General features: G+C 38.9%; 4 protein-coding genes across 4 annotated transcripts; all 4 read left to right on the forward strand.

Moving 5' to 3' along the window:
- The first annotated feature begins 5948 nt into the window (after nt 1–5948).
- LOC110329387 (keratin-associated protein 20-2-like) lies at nt 5949–6107 on the forward strand. The gene has a single exon (XM_021208995.1). It carries the CDS (start codon nt 5949–5951, stop codon nt 6105–6107), a length of 159 nt encoding a protein of 52 aa, XP_021064654.1.
- A 3406-nt stretch (nt 6108–9513) lies between these two features.
- LOC110329691 (F-actin-capping protein subunit alpha-1) lies at nt 9514–10801 on the forward strand. Its single transcript, XM_021209480.2, has one exon. It carries the CDS (start codon nt 9582–9584, stop codon nt 10440–10442), a length of 861 nt encoding a protein of 286 aa, XP_021065139.1. The 5' UTR covers nt 9514–9581; the 3' UTR covers nt 10443–10801.
- Nucleotides 10802–12687: 1886 nt separating this feature from the next.
- On the forward strand, nt 12688–12894 carry LOC110329349 (keratin-associated protein 20-2-like). Its single transcript, XM_021208929.1, has one exon. It carries the CDS (start codon nt 12688–12690, stop codon nt 12892–12894), a length of 207 nt encoding a protein of 68 aa, XP_021064588.1.
- Nucleotides 12895–21232: 8338 nt separating this feature from the next.
- LOC110329350 (keratin-associated protein 20-2-like) lies at nt 21233–21421 on the forward strand. The gene has a single exon (XM_021208930.1). It carries the CDS (start codon nt 21233–21235, stop codon nt 21419–21421), a length of 189 nt encoding a protein of 62 aa, XP_021064589.1.
- Nucleotides 21422–23541: the final 2120 nt, after the last annotated feature.

Genomic DNA, 23541 nt, shown 5'->3' on the forward strand with positions numbered 1-23541 from the left:
ATTGAGTTTCATATCTATGGAAACAAAAAAAAAAAAAAAAAGATATTAAACTCCTTTTAAGCCTTTTTGATGGAGTGGGTCATTTCTATTACTCCATTTTGTAAAAAATCAAATATTTTCATTAAACATAGACCTATTCTTTGAGATATCTTTTCCTTAATTGTAATTCATGTTCAGGTTATTTATAATGTACTTTTATGTTCATTCTATAAAAGAATAATATTCACTAAAGAAGACTTAGAAGACACCAGAATTTATATAAGAAGAAAGTTACTTTTCTAATGAACAAAAAACATTTCTATAAATGACAGTCTGTAAACTCGAGCACAGGCTATATCTTGACCCTTGCTCTCTGCTTTTGACATGCAACTGCCCAAGAGCATCTGAAAAGGAATAAAGACACTAGACCCATGCAGAGAGATGTGGAAGATCAGACACATGTACTTGGACTGGAATTGAATCATGAGCAATATTTCAGTTTTGGACAGAGTACAGACAATTTGGTCTTCAGTTTTACAATGATATTCATTTACCCAAGGGAGGAATATTGCCCTTTTTGAGGAGCATGAACAAGTACACACTTGGAAAATTCTATATTTCATTAGGGCAGTCACTTAAATACCAACTGGAAAGATATAAGCTAACAAATTTCAAAGTGAAGAAAGAGATGGTTGAGTAACAACAAGGGAACTTACAGACATTCTACATAAAATATTCATGGCTAGCACTTATCTGGATGACACACTTATTTACACATGATGATATACTGTTAGCTTTGAACCTATGGGGGAAAAAATCTCTAGTCATGAACTCTATAGAGAGACACTCATAAATCCTACATGCACATCCTGCTGTGATGTGGATGTGTATAGCCAAATAGAGTAAACAGCATGAGAGGAATGTCCCTCCAGTGTGACTTGTCATAGACATTAACTAACAAAAACATAGTGCTTCATGATTGGCCATTCATATTTCACAAGTTTCCCTGTTAAAGGTACCTGTTTGTATTATCAGGATCCCACCACTATGCCAAAAGGATGCTTGACTATGAGAGCATCTGTGTCCCTAATAAACTGTGCATTCTTTAAATGTGAGCTAATCCAAAGAATGAGGCTAACACCTGCCTGTGGTTTGTCCCTCCAGCCATGTAAAGTGTTGATAGCCAAAAGCAGCCAGTGACACTCACAAAGTGGATGCTGGCAATCCGTTCAACTGAATCCTTCCACTCTCAAAACTGAGTTATAGTTGCTACTATAGAGTCCTGGGCTATGGCGACAGGGAGGATAGATATGTCTGCTGTTCTCCAAGTTGCTGTGGGAGATATTGGTCTTAAGCATTCTATTGAGATGGAGCGCTTAGCCTATAGAACTCTTTCTTCTACCTCCTCTTACACTTCCCTAATGTCCATCCATGACATAAATAACTTATCTTGCGGAAGAGTAAAGACAAACAAACAAACAAACAAACACCACTGTAGTGCTATGTTCATACTGAATGTTCCACACATGCTGAGTCAATTTGTGTTATGGACATGAGCACATGGCTCTCAAGGGTACCAATGCCTCAGACCCATAGAAATAGTAAAATGTCCCTGGGTCCGACTCAGGAATGGTAACCTCATCCTGGTACAAGAGCAGATGTTGGCAGCGTATACTGAAAGTGCATCTCTGATCCCTGAGGGTGGAGACTGTTCCCCACCAAGATGAACTAATCTACCTCCTCCTTTTTTATGCTGTCTTAGTAGCAGTTGCTGCATCTCATTCAGGGAACAAGGTCAACCTGACCCCAGTTTTTCCATCTATGTGCCTATGTGCCTCTCATGTCTTCATCCTCATCTCAACAGAAAATGCAATCCCTAAGCCATGTAAGTCACAGCAGCTAAAAAAGTAGACGTTGTGGAAGTAAATGCACACATTTATAGAGTACATATTTTGTTCTTATGTGTGGTATCAGTTTGTGTGCTGGATAATGAGATGAACCCAATTAATTACCACAGAGTACAGCCTGTCCTTCATTCGACCTTCCTGTCACTCTAAGTAAAGCAATGCTGTTTGATTTATATACAACACTCTATTTAGATAGCTTCTTTCAGTTAGAAGTAGATTAATGAATAAATTATCCTGAGTCAAATATGAAAAAATGATATTATTTCACTAGAATCCATACAAAAGATTACATGCAGAAAATTTTCCATGTGCCTCCATGGTAGTTAAGCTTTACTCATTATGTGTGTTATATTTCTAACCATTTTGCCTTTGGCCACCAGACCCTGAGCCAGGCATGTAAAACATGTAAAACATTATAGTTTCTCCTTTAAACCCCTTTAAACTTTCTCTAATTGCTATTTTCAATTTTCTATGAACAAATATCTTTCAGTAACTGCAACATGTATCTCTTTCTCAACTGAGAGAAGAAAAAACAAAAAATGGTCCCAATTCTCTATGAATCCTACAGAAGAAAGGAAGAAAGAATTGCAGGAGCCTGAAAGGTCAAGGACACCACAACAAACCCACATGATCAACTAACCAGGGCTCACAGGGGCTCAGAGACTGAACTGACAATCAGGGAGTCTGAATGGATCTGATCTAGAACCTCTGCATATATGTTATGAACGTGTAGTTTGGTCTTCTTGTGGAAATCCTAACAGTATGGAAAAAGGATGTCTCTGACCCTTTTGTCTGCTTCTGGGACCCTTTTCCTCCCACTGAGTTGCCTCATCAAGGATTCATATGAAGGGATGTGCCTAGACATTTTTTAAACCTTCTAATACATTATTTATTTATTTTGGTTTCTTTTTTATTTTTAAATTTATAATTGGTTGTTTTATTTATTTACATTTCAAATTTTGTCCCTCTTTCCCATCCAAAAACCTCTATACCTTCCCCTCCCTCTGCTTCTGTGATGGTGCCCCACCTACCCACCCATACATTCTGGCCTCACCACCCTTGCATTCCCCTAGGCTTGGGCATCGAGCCTCCGCAAGACCAAGGGCCTAACCTCTCATTAATGCCTACTGGCAGCTTGGTATGATTTGTTTGGTTGATACTCCTAGGAGACCTATCCTTTTCTGAAAGGAAATAGTGAAGAAATGGATCTGGGAAAGAGGAAGTTTGTGGGGGAGGGGCTGAAAGAAAGGGCAGGAGAGGGAACTGCAGTTAGGATGTAATATATGAGAGCAAAAGAGAAAAATAGAAAAAGAAATAAGCAAGCAGGTAGGAAGGAAGGAAGGAAGGAAGGAAGGAAGGAAGGAGGAGGGGAAGGGAGAGGAGGGGAAGGGAAGGGAAGGGAAGGGAAGGGAAGGGAAGGGAAGGGAAGGGAAGAAGGGAAGAGAAAAGAAGAGAAGAGAAGAGAAGAGAAGAGAAGAGAAGAGAAGAGAAGAGAAGAGAAGAGAAGAGAAGAGAAGAGAAGAGAAGAGAAGNAAAGAAGAGAAGAGAAGAGAAGAGAAGAGAAGAGAAGAGAAGAGAAGAGAAGAGAAGAGAAGAGAAGAGAAGAGAAGAGAAGAGAAGAGAAGAGAAGAAAAAATTTGCAGCAATGTGAAGGCTACTGGAAATAAGAGGAAACTCCTCAAAATAAGGCTGTGTTGGAGACACTCTCAATCACACAATTATAAAGACAATTGTGATGCCTCTATGAAAGTCATATGAGGAACAATAACATTTACAGGTTTGTGATACAAGGTGACATCAGTCAAATGACAGAAGTGGTAGAATGCACAATAAAATGAGCAGTAGATGAAGAGAACATAGAAAATTTTTAGATTTAAATCTTTCTTCACTGATATATCAATATAAGATGAAACAAAAACTAAAGGAAAAAACTAAAATTAACATCTGATAATGATCTCTACCTTACTAAAATGGCTTTTGTGACTCTGGAATTCCCCTATCAAAATGTCTATGATGGTTGCGTAATACTAAGGCTTTAAATGATGCACAGCTGATAAAATTAGCTCTATAGGTATATATAGACAGACAGAAAGACAGAAAGACAGAGAGAGACAGATATATAGGTAAATAGACAGATGATATATTAATAGATGAAAGATGGGTTGATAGAAGTATAATAGATAGATAGATAGATAGATAGATAGATAGATAGATAGATAGATAGATAGATAGATAGATGATGTCCGGTAGGAAGATGCATAGATAGATATACAAACAGGTATAGATAAGATGAAATAGTTAGAAGATAGATTAGATACAGATAAAATGATGACAAATATAGATAGATAGATAGATAGATAGATAGATAGATAGATAGATAGATAGATAAATAGATAGATAGATATAGATGATAGAATATGTAAATAGATGTATATGATAGAAGATAGATGAGTGATACTAAGAAAGATGATAGATAAATAAGAGAGAATTAAACACCCATTTCACACATTTTATAACCCTAGCTAGGTGTTTAAAGAGTATGCTTAAGAGTAAGAAGAAATAAAAGGGGAAAAGTGCTTCATAATATCTACACATCTATGACTGATTTCCTATTTAAAGATTGGGAGGTCTGCCACTAACAGAGATTGTGGTATCTGGAGACGCTCGGTACTGAGCATACCGAGCCATTGTAAGGTTTGCTGCTTAAGAAGTCCTCTGATAACTGCCTTGATGTAGACTTTACATTCTCTCTCTCTCTCTCTCTCTCTCTCTCTCTCTCTCTCTCTGTGTGTGTGTGTGTGTGTGTGTGTGTGTGTGTGAAACTTAATTGTCTATACTTTATGAGTCAGGATTTATAAATTGGTTGGCCAAGAATTCACTATGTAGCCTAGGTTAGCCTCAAATTTCCTGGCAGCAGCTCCAACCTCAGCACCCCAGAGGCTACGATTAGAGGTGTGAGATACCATATTTAGGTCACTGAGCTTGACTCTCTACTAGATCTAATTTGCTTTAGAAGACATTTCAAATATCTTTATGAAAATTTTAAACTAAATGAAATTATATCTTCCTATTGTCGTTTCCTTCTGTTTACATTAATACTGTATGGATCAGATTCAAACTGAAGTACAGAAAAATCTGAACACTCTTAGATCCAGTTTAGAGCACGTACACTTACATAGAGGGTTTGGGAGAAAAGTGGAAATAGAACCCAGGGCTATGTAGCCACTACCAAGTGCCCTGGAACTTGGGTATAGGTCCAGAAAATTTCCAGAAACTTCAAAATAGTCATATACCAATGTTCCCAGAAGAAAAATGAACTTCACTAGAATAAAAATATAGGATAGAGCAGGCAATTAAGCCATAGTTTCTTTCACAGATACACCCTTACCACTTACATGTGAGATGACAAACAAAAGCATTGAATGACATATATCGTTTGTAATCATAAAACGATCACTGATTTTCTGGAGATTCAAAAATAATACATACATGAAATAAATACTTTATGAAGTCATTGAATTCAGTATAAATCTAAACTATGCTTATGTAAGATGTACACAGCCACTGAGTTGACAACATAAACAAGATTCAGAAAATATAAACTTTCTGTATGACTTATCCTAAGTTAGCAAAACAATACACAAAGACCCCACTCCTGTAGAATATTGAAAGCAAGTAAATAATAAAGCAGAAAAATTTTTTCTGATTTGCATTGTACCACAGAGTATACTTATAAATACTTAACAAGTTAAATAAAGATTAAGGCAGGCTTGAAAACAATCAGAATTTCACATCGGAGCTCTATAATTTGACTTTGGGATCCTGACAGAGGAGCACAATAATCTCAGTTATGCAGCCTAGTCTTTCCGGTAAATCATGAAATTCATAATGTCCCTTAACTCAGCGTTGATACGTGTCACACTTCAATGCCTGTGGTTTTCAACAACAACAACAACAACAACCACAACAACCCAGGTGTATAAAAGACCCTTGACAGATGGTGACATCCAAACTCAAAGAACCTCCTTGTGGTCTATAACTGAACACTCCACTCCTGACACCATGTGTTACTACAGCAGCTACTATGGAGGCCTGGGCTATGGCTATGGAGGCCTAGGCTATGGCTATGGCTGTGGCTATGGCTGTGGCTATGGTGGCTATGGATATGGCTGCTGTCGCCCACTGTGTTGTAGAAGATACTGCTCCTATGGTTTCTACTGAGAAATTTCTTCAGCTGCTCACACCAACTTTATTCATATCAGAATTTTTAAATATCTTCATAAATCCCAACCTTACATGAAACTATTTGGAAAAAAAATGTACATGCTTACCAGATTCCACACCTTCAGTGTCACTGCATAAATATTTGCAGAGAAGCTATTCTTTGTCATTGTGATATCACAAAAAAAAAATTGTGATCTACTTTCATTCTTACACTTCCTATGAACATATATGTTTTTAAATAAAATGTTTTCTTAAAATATTTTCTTATAGTTTTATAGTTTTCCTAAATGTGGGATGAATGTTTATGAATTCATATCTATTTGGTGCATATGTGTGATTGTGTATAAAATATGGAAGGGGAGGAGGAGGAGGAGGAAGAGGAGGAGAAGGAGGAGGAGGAGGAGGAGAAGGAGGAGGGGACAGGAGACAGAGACAGAGACTGTCTCTTCAAATATTCCTCCATTGGTAGACCTTTTTATTATCTTCATACTGTTGCTATTGTTATTTCACAATAAATTTGGGAGTGCAAACATTTCTCTGAGATCAAATATTTTCTCCTATTAGGAAAATGCTGAGAGCTGTTACAAGTTAATTCTCTAAATATCTGGGGGAAATGTTCAAAGTGCTTTCTTAGTGGGTGTCACCATGCACTTTTCCCTGTGAACTAGGTTCTCTTAACTTTATATATCCCCTAACACCCATCTTCTTTCTAATAGCCGTTTTAATGTCAACCTTAGAGAACAACCTCATTGTGACTTTCAGTTAGGATTTGAAAATTCAGTCTTGGTGATCCACAGATTTTCCTTTAGAATGTTTGTGATAATTCTCTAACAACTAAAATATCTATTTATTTTCTTCATACTTTTGATTTTTAGATATTGCACAGATGTTTTGGTTACTGATTTCCTACTCTTTGTATAGAATAATGTGCAAATTTTCCTGCTATGAAGGCCATTTCTAGATGGGCACAGCAGTCTCTGCTGGGTTTTGTTTTGTTTTGTTTTGTTAGTTGTGATTTTGATGGCACATCCAATTGTTTGTGAGAATTAGCAAAGAATCTTTTGCACTACGTATTCATGTATTTGTTCTTTTAAGTTCTTAGTAAACTTTGTACACTGTATTTTGACAAAATTAATGGTTTTCCCTCCCTCTTCTCAGAATAACCACCTTTATGCCTGACCAAATTTGTGTATGATTTTTGTTTCTCAGTTTCTTTTTCCTTAAACGTATAAAGTCCAATTTATACTGGCTAAATTATCTAGAATGGGTAGGTATCACCTAGCGCGTGGTGGACCTACCCAGGACCATACCACTAAAGAAGCTAACACACACTAGTGTCTATCAAAGACAAGCAGCTCTTTAGTTAAAAGTAGGAATTCATAACCAACTTCCCACTTTATACTGCAAATTTGTCTTGCTTCAGCTTGCTGTTACAACTTTTGTGAATTAATACATTAAACTAGCCTGCTGTGTCTGATAAAAAAATCATAATCCATTATCCTTTCAAATGTTCTTTTTTTTTTTTTTTTTTTTTTTTTTTAGAANAAAACAGGTGTATTTCTATTGGACTACCTGGTACAGAAGACAGTGTGGCATGGATGGATAGTATGAATGACAAATAATACAAATATATTTTATTTGAAATAAACAAAAATGCTTACACAGCTTTCATATGCAAACAAACTCCTGCTTGACTGTATTACTGAGCAAAAAAAAGAAAAAGAAAAAAAAAAAAAAAAGAAAAGAAAGCTGAAGCCAACAGCCTTCTGTTTTACCTTGTACTTGGGGACAGGTAGGAAGCCAACAACCTTCTGTTTTACCTTGTACTCGGGGACAGGTAGGAAGACACTACTTGGTTTTTAAAAAACTGACCTTCCCCTAAGGCCTGGTCATAGAAGTGTAAACAATGTAAATGAATCCACCGTTACCAGTTGTCATAGGTCACATCACATTACCTGTGTGTTCTGAGATCACACACACCCACACACACACCTGCCAATATACCTGGGAAGGTAGCTATATCACAGTTACACATGAGCTCTAGGCAGGTAGGATGATGGAAAAAGATTCACTTGGAATGACTTTTACATCCTATTTAGAAGGAAGCACTAGCACTCTGACATACNGACAGATGCTGCCTGGGAGCTGTCCTTTTCACTTTGGTTCATTCCAGCTCTGAGGGACACAGCTATTTATTTGTCTGCTTACAGAACAATCCTGCCAGAGAGCATAAAGCAAAGATACCTATGATTCCTTCAATGTCTGTGTTTTCAAGTTTTATATTCTACTACATCGATAGTATGTCAGCAGTTCTCAACTATGAAAGAGCAATACTAACGGGCAAAACTCTTCTAAAAATGCCAACATCTATTGAGGNGTTTCTGCAGGTATTGCCACTGGCAGTAAAAGTGGACCCAGGATGGATAAGAATGAAAACTTGGTATAGCCAGACTTGGTCAGACTGGATCAAGACTTCTGGACTCTGACCCTATGTTTTAATTTTTCCACACATTTAAACATAGTAGAACTCCGGGAGAAAGTCTCTGTGTGACAACTCTTTAGCAAAGCTTCAGGGCCAGCTACATCTAGAGACCCTTGCAAAGTAGTCAAGCACCTGTGACCTTTACAATAAACATGAACTCTGCTGACTGAAAATCAGCACTTAGGACGAGGGCCCAGAGAGGAAGGATATGAATAGGCATAAGTTCTACTCACCGAGAGTCAAAGGTCAGTATTAGGGCTTAAACAATGCTCAGAATATTGGTGGGGTGAGAGAGATTAAGGTGGAGGCTGGTCCTTAACAGAAGAGCATAGGATCACCAGGTTGTCTGAGCACACCACTCAAGCATTCTAGTCATCAGGCATCTTTCATTTCCTTCCACTGAAGGAAACAGACCCATGGGATTGACAACCCTGGTTTCCCAGTGCTTTTTCTAGGCTGTTCTTTCTACAGACATCCATGGTTACAACAGAACCAGATGGGAGGAGACAATGAGAAAATGAAAATAAGCAAACATTCATGTGCAGGGGATGTGGTTCAAGTCTTTGGATTTAAAATCAAGACCCTAGAGAAGCTGCTGCCATGGAATTTCCAGGAAACTTTCTTTGCCTCCCAACATGGACCCCAAAAGCCCCAATCCAAATGTCTGAAAACTACAATTACGAGATGCTGTAAATGATCAAAGCAGTCGGACAGAGAAGGAGTGTGTTGTCCACTTAGCTCTTGGTAGCATAGCCTCTTTAGCAATTGGTGGATCACTAAAAGCCACTGAAGTCCTGGAAATGCTTTAAAGCATAAGGGTAAAAAGTACTCAACAGATACTCTGTAAAAACCAGTCATAACTGACATGGCGCCCTCCCGGCCGGAGCTTCCGGGCGGCTCCTTCCGACAGCCCCTCGGTGATTCCGCCACTCAGCTTCCTTCCCGGCCTGCCTCGCGCCGGCCCGCCGGGCTGGGCCAGAGCAGCCAAGATGGCCGACTTTGAGGATCGGGTGTCGGATGAAGAGAAGGTCCGCATAGCCGCTAAATTCATCACCCATGCACCCCCAGGGGAGTTTAATGAAGTATTCAATGATGTCCGGCTACTGCTTAATAATGACAATCTTCTCAGGGAAGGGGCAGCACATGCATTTGCCCAGTATAACATGGATCAGTTCACACCTGTGAAGATAGAAGGCTACGATGACCAGGTCTTAATTACAGAGCATGGTGACCTTGGTAACAGCAGATTTTTAGATCCAAGAAACAAAATTTCCTTTAAGTTTGATCATTTACGGAAAGAAGCAAGTGACCCGCAGCCAGAGGATGTGGATGGAGGCTTGAAGTCTTGGAGGGAATCGTGTGACAGTGCTCTAAGAGCTTATGTGAAAGATCATTATTCCAACGGCTTCTGTACTGTTTACGCTAAAACTATAGATGGGCAACAGACCATTATTGCATGTATTGAAAGCCACCAGTTTCAACCAAAAAACTTCTGGAATGGTCGCTGGAGATCAGAGTGGAAGTTCACCATCACACCACCTTCAGCCCAGGTGGTTGGAGTGCTCAAGATTCAGGTTCATTATTATGAAGATGGCAATGTTCAGTTGGTTAGTCATAAAGATGTGCAGGACTCAGTAACTGTTTCTAATGAAGTCCAAACTGCCAAGGAATTTATTAAAATCATAGAGAGTGCAGAAAATGAGTATCAGACAGCAATTAGTGAAAATTATCAAACTATGTCAGACACCACGTTCAAGGCCTTGCGCCGGCAGCTTCCAGTTACCCGCACCAAAATCGACTGGAACAAGATACTCAGTTACAAGATTGGCAAAGAAATGCAGAATGCTTAAAGGCCGTCTGTAGGAGTCTCCAGTACATGGAAAGAAAAGGATTCAACACGGTGTGGTCATATGATGAATAAGTGATTTATAAACAAACAAGAGTGATATTTTGCTAGTTAACAAAGTTAACAGATCTTCTAGCCTCGTGGAATACTGTTGAACCTACAGCACTGTCTTGATTCTTTTGTGTGTGTTCTTTGCTTTGTAATTTTCTGTTATCATTCTATCTACTTGTAAATCGTTTTGTTTTGTTTTTTTAATTCTGCTACATTTAATGTCAAAGAGATATATCCTGAAGTCATTTTACTGTTTAGAAAATTTCCTAGCCATGCAGTCCTATGACTGGTTTTTACAGAGTATCTGTTGAGTACTTTCAAATGTTCTTAATATACTACTCTATCTCCTCCCTGGTGTGTGTGTGTGTGTGTGTGTGTGTGTGTGTGTGTGTGTGTGTGTGTGTTATTAGGGGCTGAGGATTCTATAGTCAATTCTGCATATTTAACAAGCTTTGGATCCCTGTGATAATCATCATTCATTACAAATAGGCATGTCTCTGATCAACATTGAGAGGTATTCCAATCTATATGTATAACAATATCATATAATACCAAGAGCACTTATCAGAACATTGTTAGTAGGTACTACACATATGGCCTATGACCTGTCTATCCTCAGGTGATTGATCCAGTAATGGTAGCACTTATGGGTTGGATCTTTTGAAATGGAACTTAAATTCAATCAGAATGGAGATGATGACACCCAAGTTATTCATGTATTGACAGAACACCCATTTTTGTAGAACACAGAGTTTGCAGATAGTAAAAACTGATAAAAGTTTTTATCTTACAGCACAGTGCCTAACAATTTGCAACATTAAGAAAGCCAGCTAATAGAGGTGGACCTTCTGGGTCAGTACAAGCTTGAGTTCTCCAGGAACAGTGAATCAAATATTTCTACAGCAACAGGGTCTTGCTGTCAGGTTCTGAAAGTAAACAATATGATTGGCAAAAGCCTGTAATACTTAGAGGTCTGTGGGACTGCACTGGTCAAGAATTCCAAAACAGAAAACCTATTCTTAGCACTGGGCTTTTGTTTGTTAGCACATGGTGTCTATATGGAATTTATAGAGAACAGCTCCAGCAGAAAGACAGGGCATCACGTGAGACATGGGGTTACCATCCCACAGTCAAAACCCATAATTGTTTCTCTTTGAAAAAATTGCAAGGATGAAAATGGAGAGGAGCCTGGAGAAAAGAAGGTCCAGTGACAGGCCCAATGTGGGATCCAGCTTGAGGGGAAGCCCCAAGGCCTGACACTATTACTGAGGCTATGGAGTGATCACAAAACAGGACCCAGCATGACTGGCCCCTGAAAGACCCAACAAGCAACTCAAAGTCAGATGCAGATATTTGCATCCAACCAAGGGACAGAAGCTGCTGACCCTGTGGTTGAATTTGGAAAACACTGGAAGAAGCTGAGGAGGAGGGGGACCCTGTAGGAGAAACTGCAGTCTCAGATGACCTGGACCCCTGAAATCTCTGACACTGGGCCACCAACCAGGCAACACACACCACCTGATATGAGGCCCCCAACACACATACAGCAGAGGACTGTTGCGTCTATGTCCGTCCAAAGATGATGCACCTAACCCTCAAGAGACTGGAGGTGCCAGGGAGATTAGTTATCTGGTGGGATGAGGGTAGAGGGTGTGGACATCCTTATGGAAACAAGGGAGGAGGGAGGAGGTATGGGATGTGGAACAGTCAGAGGGTGGACCAGGAGGGGAATAAAATCTGGAGTGTAAAAAAAAAAAAAATTAAATAAAATTTAAACAAATAACTGCAAAGATCTAGAAGGGAAAAAAGACTTATTGTGAGGTAATGAAAATCAACGTATGTTAAAAAAAAAGAAAACTGTGGATGATCTATACCACCTGAGGGAATCATGTGCTGTATTCAATAAACTACGTAAAGAATGACCTGGAGACCTGAAAATTCTACCAGATCCATAATTTGACCATGAGATGCTGAGGTAACAGGACAAGTATCTCAGCTATGTAGCATTGTCTGTCCCATAACTCTCAATACGTATGATGTTTTCTAAAGCACAGCACAGAGATGTGTGACACTACAATACCTGTGGTTTCCCCCCACAACAACCCAGGTGTATAAAAGGCCCTTGGCAGATGGTGACACCCAGACTCAAGGAACCTACTGCATCTCTTTCTCAGACAACTTCTAACACTCCTGACAACATGTGTTACTACGGAGGATACTACGGAGGCCTGGGCTGTGGCTATGGCTGTGGCTATGGCTGTGGCTATGGTGGCTATGGCTGCGGCTATGGTGGCTATGGCTGTGGCTATGGCTGTGGCTGTGGCTATGGTGGCTATGGTGGCTATGGCTATGGCTGTTGCCGCCCACTGTGCTGTAGAAGATACTGGTCCTGTGGCTTCTACTGAGGAAATTCAGCAGCTGCTCACTCCAACTTTCTTCACTTCACATATTCTTAAATATATTCAGGAATTCCAAACTTAATATAAACTATTAGAGGAATAATACATGAAAAGCAGCATGTCTGCCCAATTCCTCTTCTTTAATTTGACTGCATAATATTTGCAGCAAAGCTCTCTATTGTCATAATAATACCTCGCAAAATGTTATCTACCTGTATTCTTCCCCATTCTGTGAATATATATACATGCTATAAATAAAGTATTTCCTTGAATATACTTTTTCTTATTGTTTTTCTAAATTTGAGGTGTATGTTTGCGAATTTATAGCTATTTGGTTGTAAATGTGTATTGGTTTGAGGACAGACGTGATAGCATTAAATGACGATCAAGAGCAAAAGAGGGGAGAGAAGGAAACATTCTCTTTAAACACTCTCTTATTACATTCTCTTATTACATTCTCTTATTACATCCTCTTATTAGTTAACGTTTTTATTTTCTTCATATTTCTGACATTTTGATGTCACTATGAATTTGGGAGTGCAGATATTTATCTGAGGTCAAATTCTTTTTTCTGCAACTGTAATTTGGAGAACTAACACAAGTAATTCTCTGAACATCTTCTGATAACTCACTACCTTCTATAATGAGAATCACCATATATATTATAACTGTACAGGATTCCTGTTACCTCACATGTTCTCTAACACCAATTCCTTCTAATGTCCACTTTACTAATAACTATATAGAACTATATCATTGTGCCCTTATAATTTTGAAATTTAACCTTTATTTATTTTATTTATATGAGTACACTGTAGCTGTCTTCAGACACACCAAAAGAGGTCATCCATCACATTACAGATGGTTGTGAACCACCATGTGGCTGCTGGCAGTTGAACTCAGGACCTCTGGAAGAGCAATCAGTGCTCTCAACCACTGAGCCATCTCTCCAGCCCTTGTCTTCATTCTTAATAACTGAATAATATTCTATTGTGTAAATGAACATTTTCTGTATCCATTCTTCAGTTGACAGACATCTGGGTTCTTTCCAGCTTCTGGCTATTACAAATAGGGCTGCTATGAACATGGTGGTGCATGTGTTCTTATGGTATGGTGGGGCATCTTTTGAGTATATTCCCAGGAGCTGTATAGCTGTGTCTTCAGGTAGAACTATTTCCAGTTTTCTGAGGAACTGCCAGACTATTTTCCACAGTGGTTTTACCAGATTGCAATACCACCAGCAGTGGAGGAGTGTTCCTCTTTCTCCACATCCTCACCAGCACCTGCTGTCACCTGAAATTTTTACCTTAGCCATTCTGACTGGTGTGAAGTGGAATATCAGTGTCATTTTAATTTGCATTTTCCAGATGACTAAGGAAGCTGTACATTTCTTTAGGTGTTTCTAAGCCATTCCTTTGAGAATTCTGTTTAGCTCTATACCTCATTTTTAATTGGGTTATTTGATTTTTCAGAGTAAAACTTCTTGAGTTCTTTATGTATTTTGGTGAAAATTCTTTAATTATTTTAATAACAATTAATTTTCTTTCCAGTGTATAGTTGTAGATATGTCACTTAAATTTTGGTTCTTGACTTTGTGTTCCTTGTATAGAATATTGTGTGTGTTTTCCTGCTATGTAGAACTATTTAGATAGGTCCTAACAGACTTTTCTATTTTCTTTCTGATGCTTGACCTTTTCAATCCAAATAAAATCATTTACATGAATAAGCAAAGAATCTTTTGCATTCTATATTCTTTTACTTATTCATTCTTATAGAATCTCATAGAATGCATTTGGATTAAATGCATATGTTTTACATTCTCTTCTTAGACTAACCTAGTATATGTCAACTTCATATCCTCTTTTTTCTCTCCCATAATCTCATCACATCCAATTTATTTTTTAAATTATTTTATTGGATATTTTCTTCATTTACATTTCAAATGCTATCCCAAAAGTCCCCCATACGCTCCACCCACCCTGTTCCCCTACCCACTCACTCCCACTTGTGGCCCTGGTGTTCCTCTGTACTGGGGCATATAAAGTTTGGAAGATCAAGGGGCATCTCTTCCCAATGATGGCCGACTAGGCCATCTTCTGCTATATATGCAGCTAGAGACATGAGCTCAGGGGGTACTGATTAATTCATATTGTTGTTCCACCTATGGGTTGTAGACCCCTTCAGTTCCTTGGGTAATTTCTCTAGCGCCTCCATTGGGGGCCCGTGTCCAATTTATGATGCCTATATTTTCTAGGATGGGTAGCCATCTTAGCTTCTCAGCTAAAACTAAGAATGTATGCCCACAGTCAGATAGCATGTTGCAATTTTCAGCTTGAGCTTTCACGGGTATTGTCACAACTTTCAGGAGTACATAAACGCAGCTGCCTGCTGTGTGTGGAGAACACTTATTTCCTTATATCCATCTGTTGTTTTCTCAAATAGAGCTGAGAATACCAGAGTCTCGTTCTGTGTATTTTGACCAATTTGAGATCTCTATGATAATTACCATCTATTGCAACAAGGTATGCCTCTGCTCAAATTTGAGAGGTTCACTACTCTATATATAACAATATCAGTAAATATCTTTGAAAACTGGTCTACTTAAAAGAATACTTGTAGTAGGATTTTTCCTTAGGGTCAATTTGTAGGATCTTGTTCACATAACAGGTCTGGGGTTGGATTATATATGCTAGGCAAGCATAAATTCAATTACCAAGGGGTATATTCTTCTCAAACCCTCCTGTTCCTTTTTCAGGTGTCTCACATATTGACCGTTTAGTCATTTTTTTTTTTAACTTACAGAGTTCACAGGTATTAAAAATGATCTTCTAATAGTGTGTGAACTACCATTCGGCACTACAAAAGCTTATACAATGAGCTGAAGCTTTGAGATCATGACAAACTTGAGTCCCCCATGTTCTATGACTCATCTATGGCTTCAACAACAGGGTATTATAGTCTTGTTCTGGAAGTAAACATAGCATGGCAACAGCCTGTAATATATACAGGACAGTGGGCCCGCTGGTCAAGAACTCTAAACAAGGGAACCTATTCCTGACAGCGGCCTTTTTGCTGTTAGCCTGTGGTGTCTACTATGAGTATTGTTGGCCCACTATAGGATAAGTACATATATAAATATATGCTGTATGCTTGTCCATATATGCAAAGGTCTCTAAATCCTACTGTACCCGCCTGTCCATGATCATTGCTGCTCTATTCAAGAGATCCTTTAAACAGAGACAGCCTGTATGTCTATGCACAGATAAATGTTCATTAAAACTGTGTTACATTCACAAAATTGAACACAGCATCACTAATAGAAAAGTAAAATTGTGAAAATTGTAACCAAATGAATGAAGTTACAACAGTGCTGTACCTGAGAACAAGAAGTCAAGTGTCACAGATTTTGTGGCTGTGAGCTTGGATACTTAGCATATGTGGTCCCTTTTGAACATCCTGTATAATGTTAATAGAAGATTTTTGGGTTGGCATTTCTGTTTATTCTTTTCACTTAACATTTTATGTTTGATTTCAGAAACAGGCATTTTCCTCGTATCTCTATACATGCAACACAGCTATCACACTGAAGGTCTTTGTAGACCAAAATAATTTCAAGTTGAACACTATAAAATCAGAGAAAACATCCTTATAAATGTGACCAATTTCTACATTTACCTTGAGGTCACCTCATTTACATAGATTATTTTCTCTGTCAAATTCCCTGAACAAATGCTTAACTACTAATTGTATACAACATATATTTTGGTAAATTTATGAAAAATTCCAAGTGTAAATCTTTTCCTTTTTTTCTTTTTTCACTTCAAAATATTTTTTTCTAATTTTTTCATTAATTTATGTATTTATTTACGTTATGTTCCAATTGCAGCTCCAACCTCTCCTACAGGTCCCCCTCCCCTTCAGCAAAATGCCCTCTCCCTTCTCCCATACCCCCCTCATTTTGTCCTCTTAGAAGCAGAGGCCTCCTATGGATATCAACCCACCCTGGCACATCAAGTCACTGCAGGACTAGGCACATCTTCTCCCACAGAAGTCAGACAAGGTGGTCCAGTTTGAGGAACAGGATGCTCAGGCAGGCAACAGAGTCAGGGACAATCCTTACTCCTGGTGTTGGGGAATTCACAAGAAGACCAAGCTGCACATCTGCTACACGTGTGTGGGTGTGTCTAGATCCAGCCCATGCTTGCTCTTTGGTTGGTGGATCCCAAATGTCCAGGTTAGTTGACTGTGTTGGTCTTCCTGTAGAGTCTCATTCCCTTCTGCATCCCTCAATCCTTCCCCCAATTCTTCCACAAGACTCCCTGAGTTCTGTCTAATGTTTGCTGTGGTTTCTGCATAGCTCCTCTCACAGGACAGTTAGGTGAGGCTCCTGTATGCAAGTGTAACCAAGTATCATGAAGAATGTCAGGGATTTGTTCTTGCCCATGGGATAGGTCTCAGGTTGGTCCAGTCCTTGGTTGGCCATACCCTCAATCTTTGTTCTATCTCGCAGCAGGGCACAATTTGTGTCAAATGTTGTTAGTGGGTTGATGTCCTTATTGCTCCATTGGGAGTCCTGCCTGGCTACAGGAGGTGGATTCTTCAGGGTCCATATCTCCCACTGCAATTCGTGTCAGCTAGAGTCATCACCAAAGACTCCTGGAATACCCCTGTATTAGTCAGGGTTTCTATTCCTGCACAAACATCATGAACAAAAAGCAAGTTGGGAAGGAAAGGGTTTATTCAGCTTACACTTTCATCTGCTGTTCATCACCAGAGGAAGTCAGGACTGGAACTCAAGTAGGTCTGAAAGCAGGAGCTGATGCAGAAGCCATGGAGGGATGTTACTTACTGGCTTGCTCAGCCTACTCTTTATAGAACCAAGACTACCAGCCCAGAGATGGTCCCACCCATAAGGGCCCCTAATTGTGAAAAATGCCTTACAACTGGATCTCATGGAGGCATTTCCCCAACTGAAGCTCCTTTCTCTGTGATAACTCTAGCCTGTGTCAAGTTGACACACAAAACCAGCCAGTACAATTGACCCCTTATCAACTTGACACACAAACACATCACTATTAAGCCTCAACACTTACTTTATTATTCATCCCCAAGATCTAAATAATTTTAATAGTCCCACAGTCTTGTATATTAAAGTTCAATCCCTTTAAAATGTCCAATATCTTTTAAAATTCAAAGTCTCTTAAATCTGGGCTCCACTAAAATACTTTCTTCCTTCAAGAGGGAAAAATATCAGGGCATAGCCACAATCGAAAGCAAAAATTAATCTCCAACCATCCAATGTCTGGGATCCAACTCACAATCTTATGGGCTCCTCCAAAAGCTTGGGTCATTTCTCCAGTCATGCCCTTTGTAGCACATATGTTGTCTTCTAGNCTCCAGCTGCCTGTACTCCACTGCTGCTGCTGTTCTTGGTGGTCATCTCATAGTTCTGGCATCTCCAAAACACTCATGACCCTTTCAGTCCCGGGCCATCAATTGCAACTGAGTCTGCACCTTCACCAATGGCCTTCCATGGCCTCTCCCAGTGCCGAGTCTCAACTGCTCTGGATAACCCCTTCATGCCTTCAAAACCAGTACCACCTGGGTGACTCTTACACATTACCAAGTCCAGCTGCAGCATGAGGTACAACTTTGGCTATCTCTGGAACACAGCCTCTTTGTGCTTTCAGAAAACACTTCCTAGAAGATTTTACCTCAATGATGCTGGTCTCTTCTTAATCAGAGCTAATTTCTTAGCTTCAGCTAACCAGCTTCAATAGTCCCAGTAATACAAAGGTTTCACTTTAGTAGTTCTGGTATGTTGCTACTCACAGCTGATTCTTCAGCCCCAACTAACCAGAGCCACACAATCTTCACAATCAAAGTAACAATGGCCCTGAAAAGAGTCTTTAATTTTCCCTCTGAAAATTCACAAGCCAGGCCTCCATCTTCTGCACTGTTCTCAACATTATCTTCCAAGCTCCTATACAACATCTGACAGAGCTCACCGAATGGTTCTTCTGGCCCAAAGTTCCAAGTCCTTCCATAGTCCTCCCCAAAACATGGTCAGGTTGTCACAGGAATATCCCACTATGCTGGTACGAATTTGTCTTAGAGTTTCTATTCCTGCACAAACATCATGACCAAGAAGCAAGTTGGGAAGGAAAGTTGTAAGGTTTATTCAGCTTACACTTCCATCTGCTGTTCATCACCAAAGGAAGTCAGGACTGGAACTCAAGCTGGTCTGAAAGCAGGAGCTGATGCAGAAGCTATGGAGGGATGTTCTTTACTGGCTTGCTTAGCCTGCTCTCTTATAGAATCCAAGAGTACCAGCCCAGAGATGGTCCCACCCTCAAAGGGCTCTTCCCCCTTGATCACTATTTGAGAAAATGCCTTACAGCTGGATCTCGTGGAGGCATTTTCCCAACCGAAGCTCCTTTCTCTGTGATAACTCCAGCCTGTGTCAAGTTGACCCACAAAACCAGCCAGTACAACCTCCATCAAGGTCTCTGACACATCCTAGAAATGTCACTGTCCTTTCCCCCCTCCACCTACCTCTGATTTCTTTCTCTTTACCATGCTCTCTCTATACCTCATTCCCTTCAACATCCCCTCCCCCAGCCAGTCTCCTCCCTCCCTCAACCTCTGATGTCTATTTCATTTCCCCTTCTGAGTGAGATTCAAGCATCCTCCCTTAGCCACTCCTTGTTAATTGGTTTCTCTGAGTCTGTGTTCAGTTCAAAGATCAAAGTTTAAGTCTTTCAAATATGGTTTTTCACCTTTAATGCCAATAATCCTTCAATGAGCTATAAACTGAGATAAAGTTCATATAAGTTCTTTGGACTCTGAAGGAGTCTAAAATATTTACCTTTGTATTTCCTTTTTTAAAGGGCAATACTAAAAATTTCATCTAAACACTCATGACTGTTATAAAAACATATTCTGAACCAAGATCTGGCAATTGTCCATAGAATTTATATGTGTGTTTACAATAGAATGTGTATATGAATGTCTCCATATATGTGGATAGGTAGGTAGGTAGGTAGGTAAGTAAATAGGTAGGTTCATATGCATTTTTGTGTCATGTCTGTGTGTGATGTAAGCACAAATGTATTTCAGTGCATGGTGGTGTGTGTAGATGCCAAGTGAGTACATTGTGTCATGTCCTTTCCTCTATGAATCAATTTTGTTCCCATGAGATTGGCTCTCTCATGGAATGTGGACTCCTTTTCTATCCTACCCTTACAACATTGGAGTGAAGAAAAATGAGTATATTCAGATTTTCATGGGATCTGGGAATTTTTAAACTAATCCTCATGCTTGCATAGCAAGTAATCATCTCATCTACATAGCTATTAGTTAAACTCATAAAGTTATGTGTTTAAGGTTTCTCTGAAGAGCTAACTTGACCATGATTAAATAGAAAGTGTACAAATACTTATCTTGATTTTCCTACTCAAGCAAAATGCCATTCAAAGTTTCACGTACACGCCCATCACATGGCATTCAAAGGGAAACACAGAACGCATATAATTTATGTCTATGAATGGTCTTATATTTTCTGATGGTTTTAAATATGTAATATAACAAAGTACTTAGGAACAAATCCAATCACATCAACATAAAATGGCAATTACCCAACAAGAAAATTAAAAAAAAGCATAACCATTAATTAACTTATTGTCCATAAAAAAGTCTCAAAAACTGAATCCTTACAATAAGATGCATTTAAAATAATACAAAAAGAAGGAAAAACTGACCTTGTTTTGTCGGGGAATGAAATTCAACATATGTAAAATGGAGAACACTAGCTGGAGAGTTGGCTAAGCAGTTAAGAGCACGGACTGCTCTTCCAGAATTCCTGAGTTTAATTCCCAGCAACCATATGGTAGCTCATAACTATCTGTAATGAGATCTGATGCTCTCTTCTGGTGTGTCTGAAGACAACTTCAATGTACTCATATAAATAAAAAAATTAATTAATCTTTTAAAATAATCTTTTAAAAATGAAGATTATAAAATCTATATAATCAGAGGGGATCATGTGCTGTATTCTATATATTCCATGAAGAATTAACTGGATATCTGAAATTGTACTTTATTTGACCATGAGATGCTGAGGTAATAGGACAAGTATCTCAGCTATGCAGCACTGTCTGTCCCATAACTCTCAATACTCATGATGTTTTCTAAAGCACAGCACAGAGATGTATGACACTACAATACCTGTGGTTTCCCCCCACAACAACCCAGGTGTATAAAAGGCCCTTCATAGATGGTAACACCCAGACGCAAGGAACCTACTGCATCTCTTTCTCAGACAACTTCTGACACTCCTGACAACATGTGCTACTACGGAGGATACTATGGAGGCCTAGGCTGTGGCTATGGCTGTGGCTATGGTGGCTATGGCTGTGGCTATGGTGGCTATGGCTGTGGCTATGGCTGTGGCTATGGTGGCTATGGTAGCTATGGCTATGGCTGCTGCCGCCCACTGTGCTGTAGAAGATACTGGTCCTGTGGCTTCTACTGAGGAGATTTGGCAGCTGCTCACTCCAGCTTTCTTCACTTCACATATTCTTAAATATCTTCAAAAATTCCAAACATAATATAAACTCTTGGAAGAATAATACATGAAAAACAGCATGCTGTACAATTCCTCTTCTTTAATTTGACTGAATGATATTTACAGCAAAGCTATTTATTGTCATCATAATGCCTTGAAAATGTGATCTACCTTTATTCTTCCCCATTCTGTGAATATATACACATGTTTTAAATAAAGTACTTCCTTGAATATACTTTTTCTTATTGTTTTTCTAAATTTGATGTGTATGTTTGTGAATTTATAGCTACTTGGTTGTAAATGTGTGATGGTTTATGATAAACATGGCAGTATTAAATGGAGAAGAAAAGAAAGCTGGAGAGTAAAGAGAAGGAAATATTCTATTTAAATTTTCTTCTATTGGCAGATCTTTTAATTGTCTTCATATTTCTGCTATTGTGATATCACAATAAATCTATGAGTGCAGATCTTTTTGAAGATCAAATCTTTTTGTCTGCAACTTAAGTTTGGAGAACTCTATATACTTGGCAATATCCCCAGTGCCTCCTATGAACGCCACCATAAATTCTCTCCTCTGTAAGGGCTTTATTTTATGTATTCTCTAACACCCCTTCTAATATCCATTTTATTAATAACTGTATGTAATTATCTGTAGATTTTCTTTAGGAAAGTGATGATTCTGTAAATATTTTAATATCAGTTAATTTTTTCATGCTGTTTTTTGTAGATATTTCACATGAATGTTGTTTTTTAACTTTCTGTTCTTTCTATATAATCATTTGGTTATTATGTAGCTATGTATAACCATTTAGATAGGTACAATCAGACAGTTCTATTTTCTTACTGTTGTTTGAGTTTTGAATCTACATCTAATTATTTATAAAAATATGAAAAAATGTACTTTGTATTCTTATTAGTTCTTAGAAAATCTTGGGCAATGTATTTGGATAAAATTGATATGTTTTCCCTTCTCTTCTCAGAAGCATCCACTCTATGCCCTGTATTCTTTATGCCCTTTTGTTGTCTCTGAAACTCATCCTGTTCAATTTACAAGGTCTATGTTCTCTGCAAGGAGTAGTCATCACCTAAAAGAATACTTGACCTACCCAGGGCCACACCCCTACAGAAGCTGACTCTACACCTCCTCACAGCTACCAAATAGTAACAACTCCTTAGATAAGAGTAGGAATACATGTAAACCTCTTGACACCATGAAGAATAATTTCTGGCTTAAGCTTGCACCAGCCTTGTGTGTTCTGCCACCACTCTGAGGCCACAGATGCAGCTGCCTGCTGTGTCTGTACGACACTGTGTCCTGTACTCATGTTTTGCTCACAAGTAAAGCTGAAAATATCACACCCTTAGTCTGTGCATTTTGACAAGTTTGGACCTCTGTGACAATCATCATCTACTACAACAAGTCATGCCTCTGCTCAAAGTTGAACGGTTCACTAATCTAAGGATATAACTGTGGAGAGAGCATTTTGTGTGTTGTGGGGATGCCTTACCTGTCAATTAATGGCTTAGGTGGGTAATAGAGGTGGGACAACAGAAGGAGAAATAATTCTGGGACGGAAGGAGGCAGGGAGAGGAGCCAGAAAAGAGGCAAGGCTATGGATGCATGGGCATATGATTCCTGAGCACAGATAATGAGCCATGTGGCAAAATGTAGATTAAAATAGATGGGTATCTTTAGTTATGATCTAGGCAGAGTAGAGCCTAGCTATATGGCCAAGGTATTTGTAAACATAATTTGTGTCTGAGTTTTATTTCTGGGAGCATGGGGCTGAGAGGTAGAAATGGGGCCTAACTCCAGCTTACAACATTACCTTAGGAGTTTTTCTAAAACCTGATCTATTTACAACTGTGCGGTGTAAGTATACAGGTATTTGAGTAAATGAATGGATATGTACAGAATACTAGTATTAAGATCACACTTAGGGTCTTGCAGGGTCTTATCAAAACTTAGCAACAGTTTGGGTTACATCTGTCTTTTTTTAACTTATTTTATTAGATATTTTCTTCATTTACATTTCAAATGCTATTCCGAATGTCTCCTATATCCCCCACCCACCCTGCTCCCCTGC

Source organism: Mus pahari, chromosome 12, assembly GCF_900095145.1.
Source record: "Mus pahari chromosome 12, PAHARI_EIJ_v1.1, whole genome shotgun sequence".
NCBI classification, from domain to species: domain Eukaryota; kingdom Metazoa; phylum Chordata; class Mammalia; order Rodentia; family Muridae; genus Mus; species Mus pahari.

Excerpts from the sequence above, each read along its gene's own strand:
- LOC110329350 (XM_021208930.1), top strand. The coding sequence starts at position 21,233 with ATGTGCTACTACGGAGGATACTATGGAGGCCTAGGCTGTGGCTATGGC.
- LOC110329691 (XM_021209480.2), top strand. The coding sequence starts at position 9,582 with ATGGCCGACTTTGAGGATCGGGTGTCGGATGAAGAGAAGGTCCGCATA.
- LOC110329387 (XM_021208995.1), top strand. The coding sequence starts at position 5,949 with ATGTGTTACTACAGCAGCTACTATGGAGGCCTGGGCTATGGCTATGGA.
- LOC110329349 (XM_021208929.1), top strand. The coding sequence starts at position 12,688 with ATGTGTTACTACGGAGGATACTACGGAGGCCTGGGCTGTGGCTATGGC.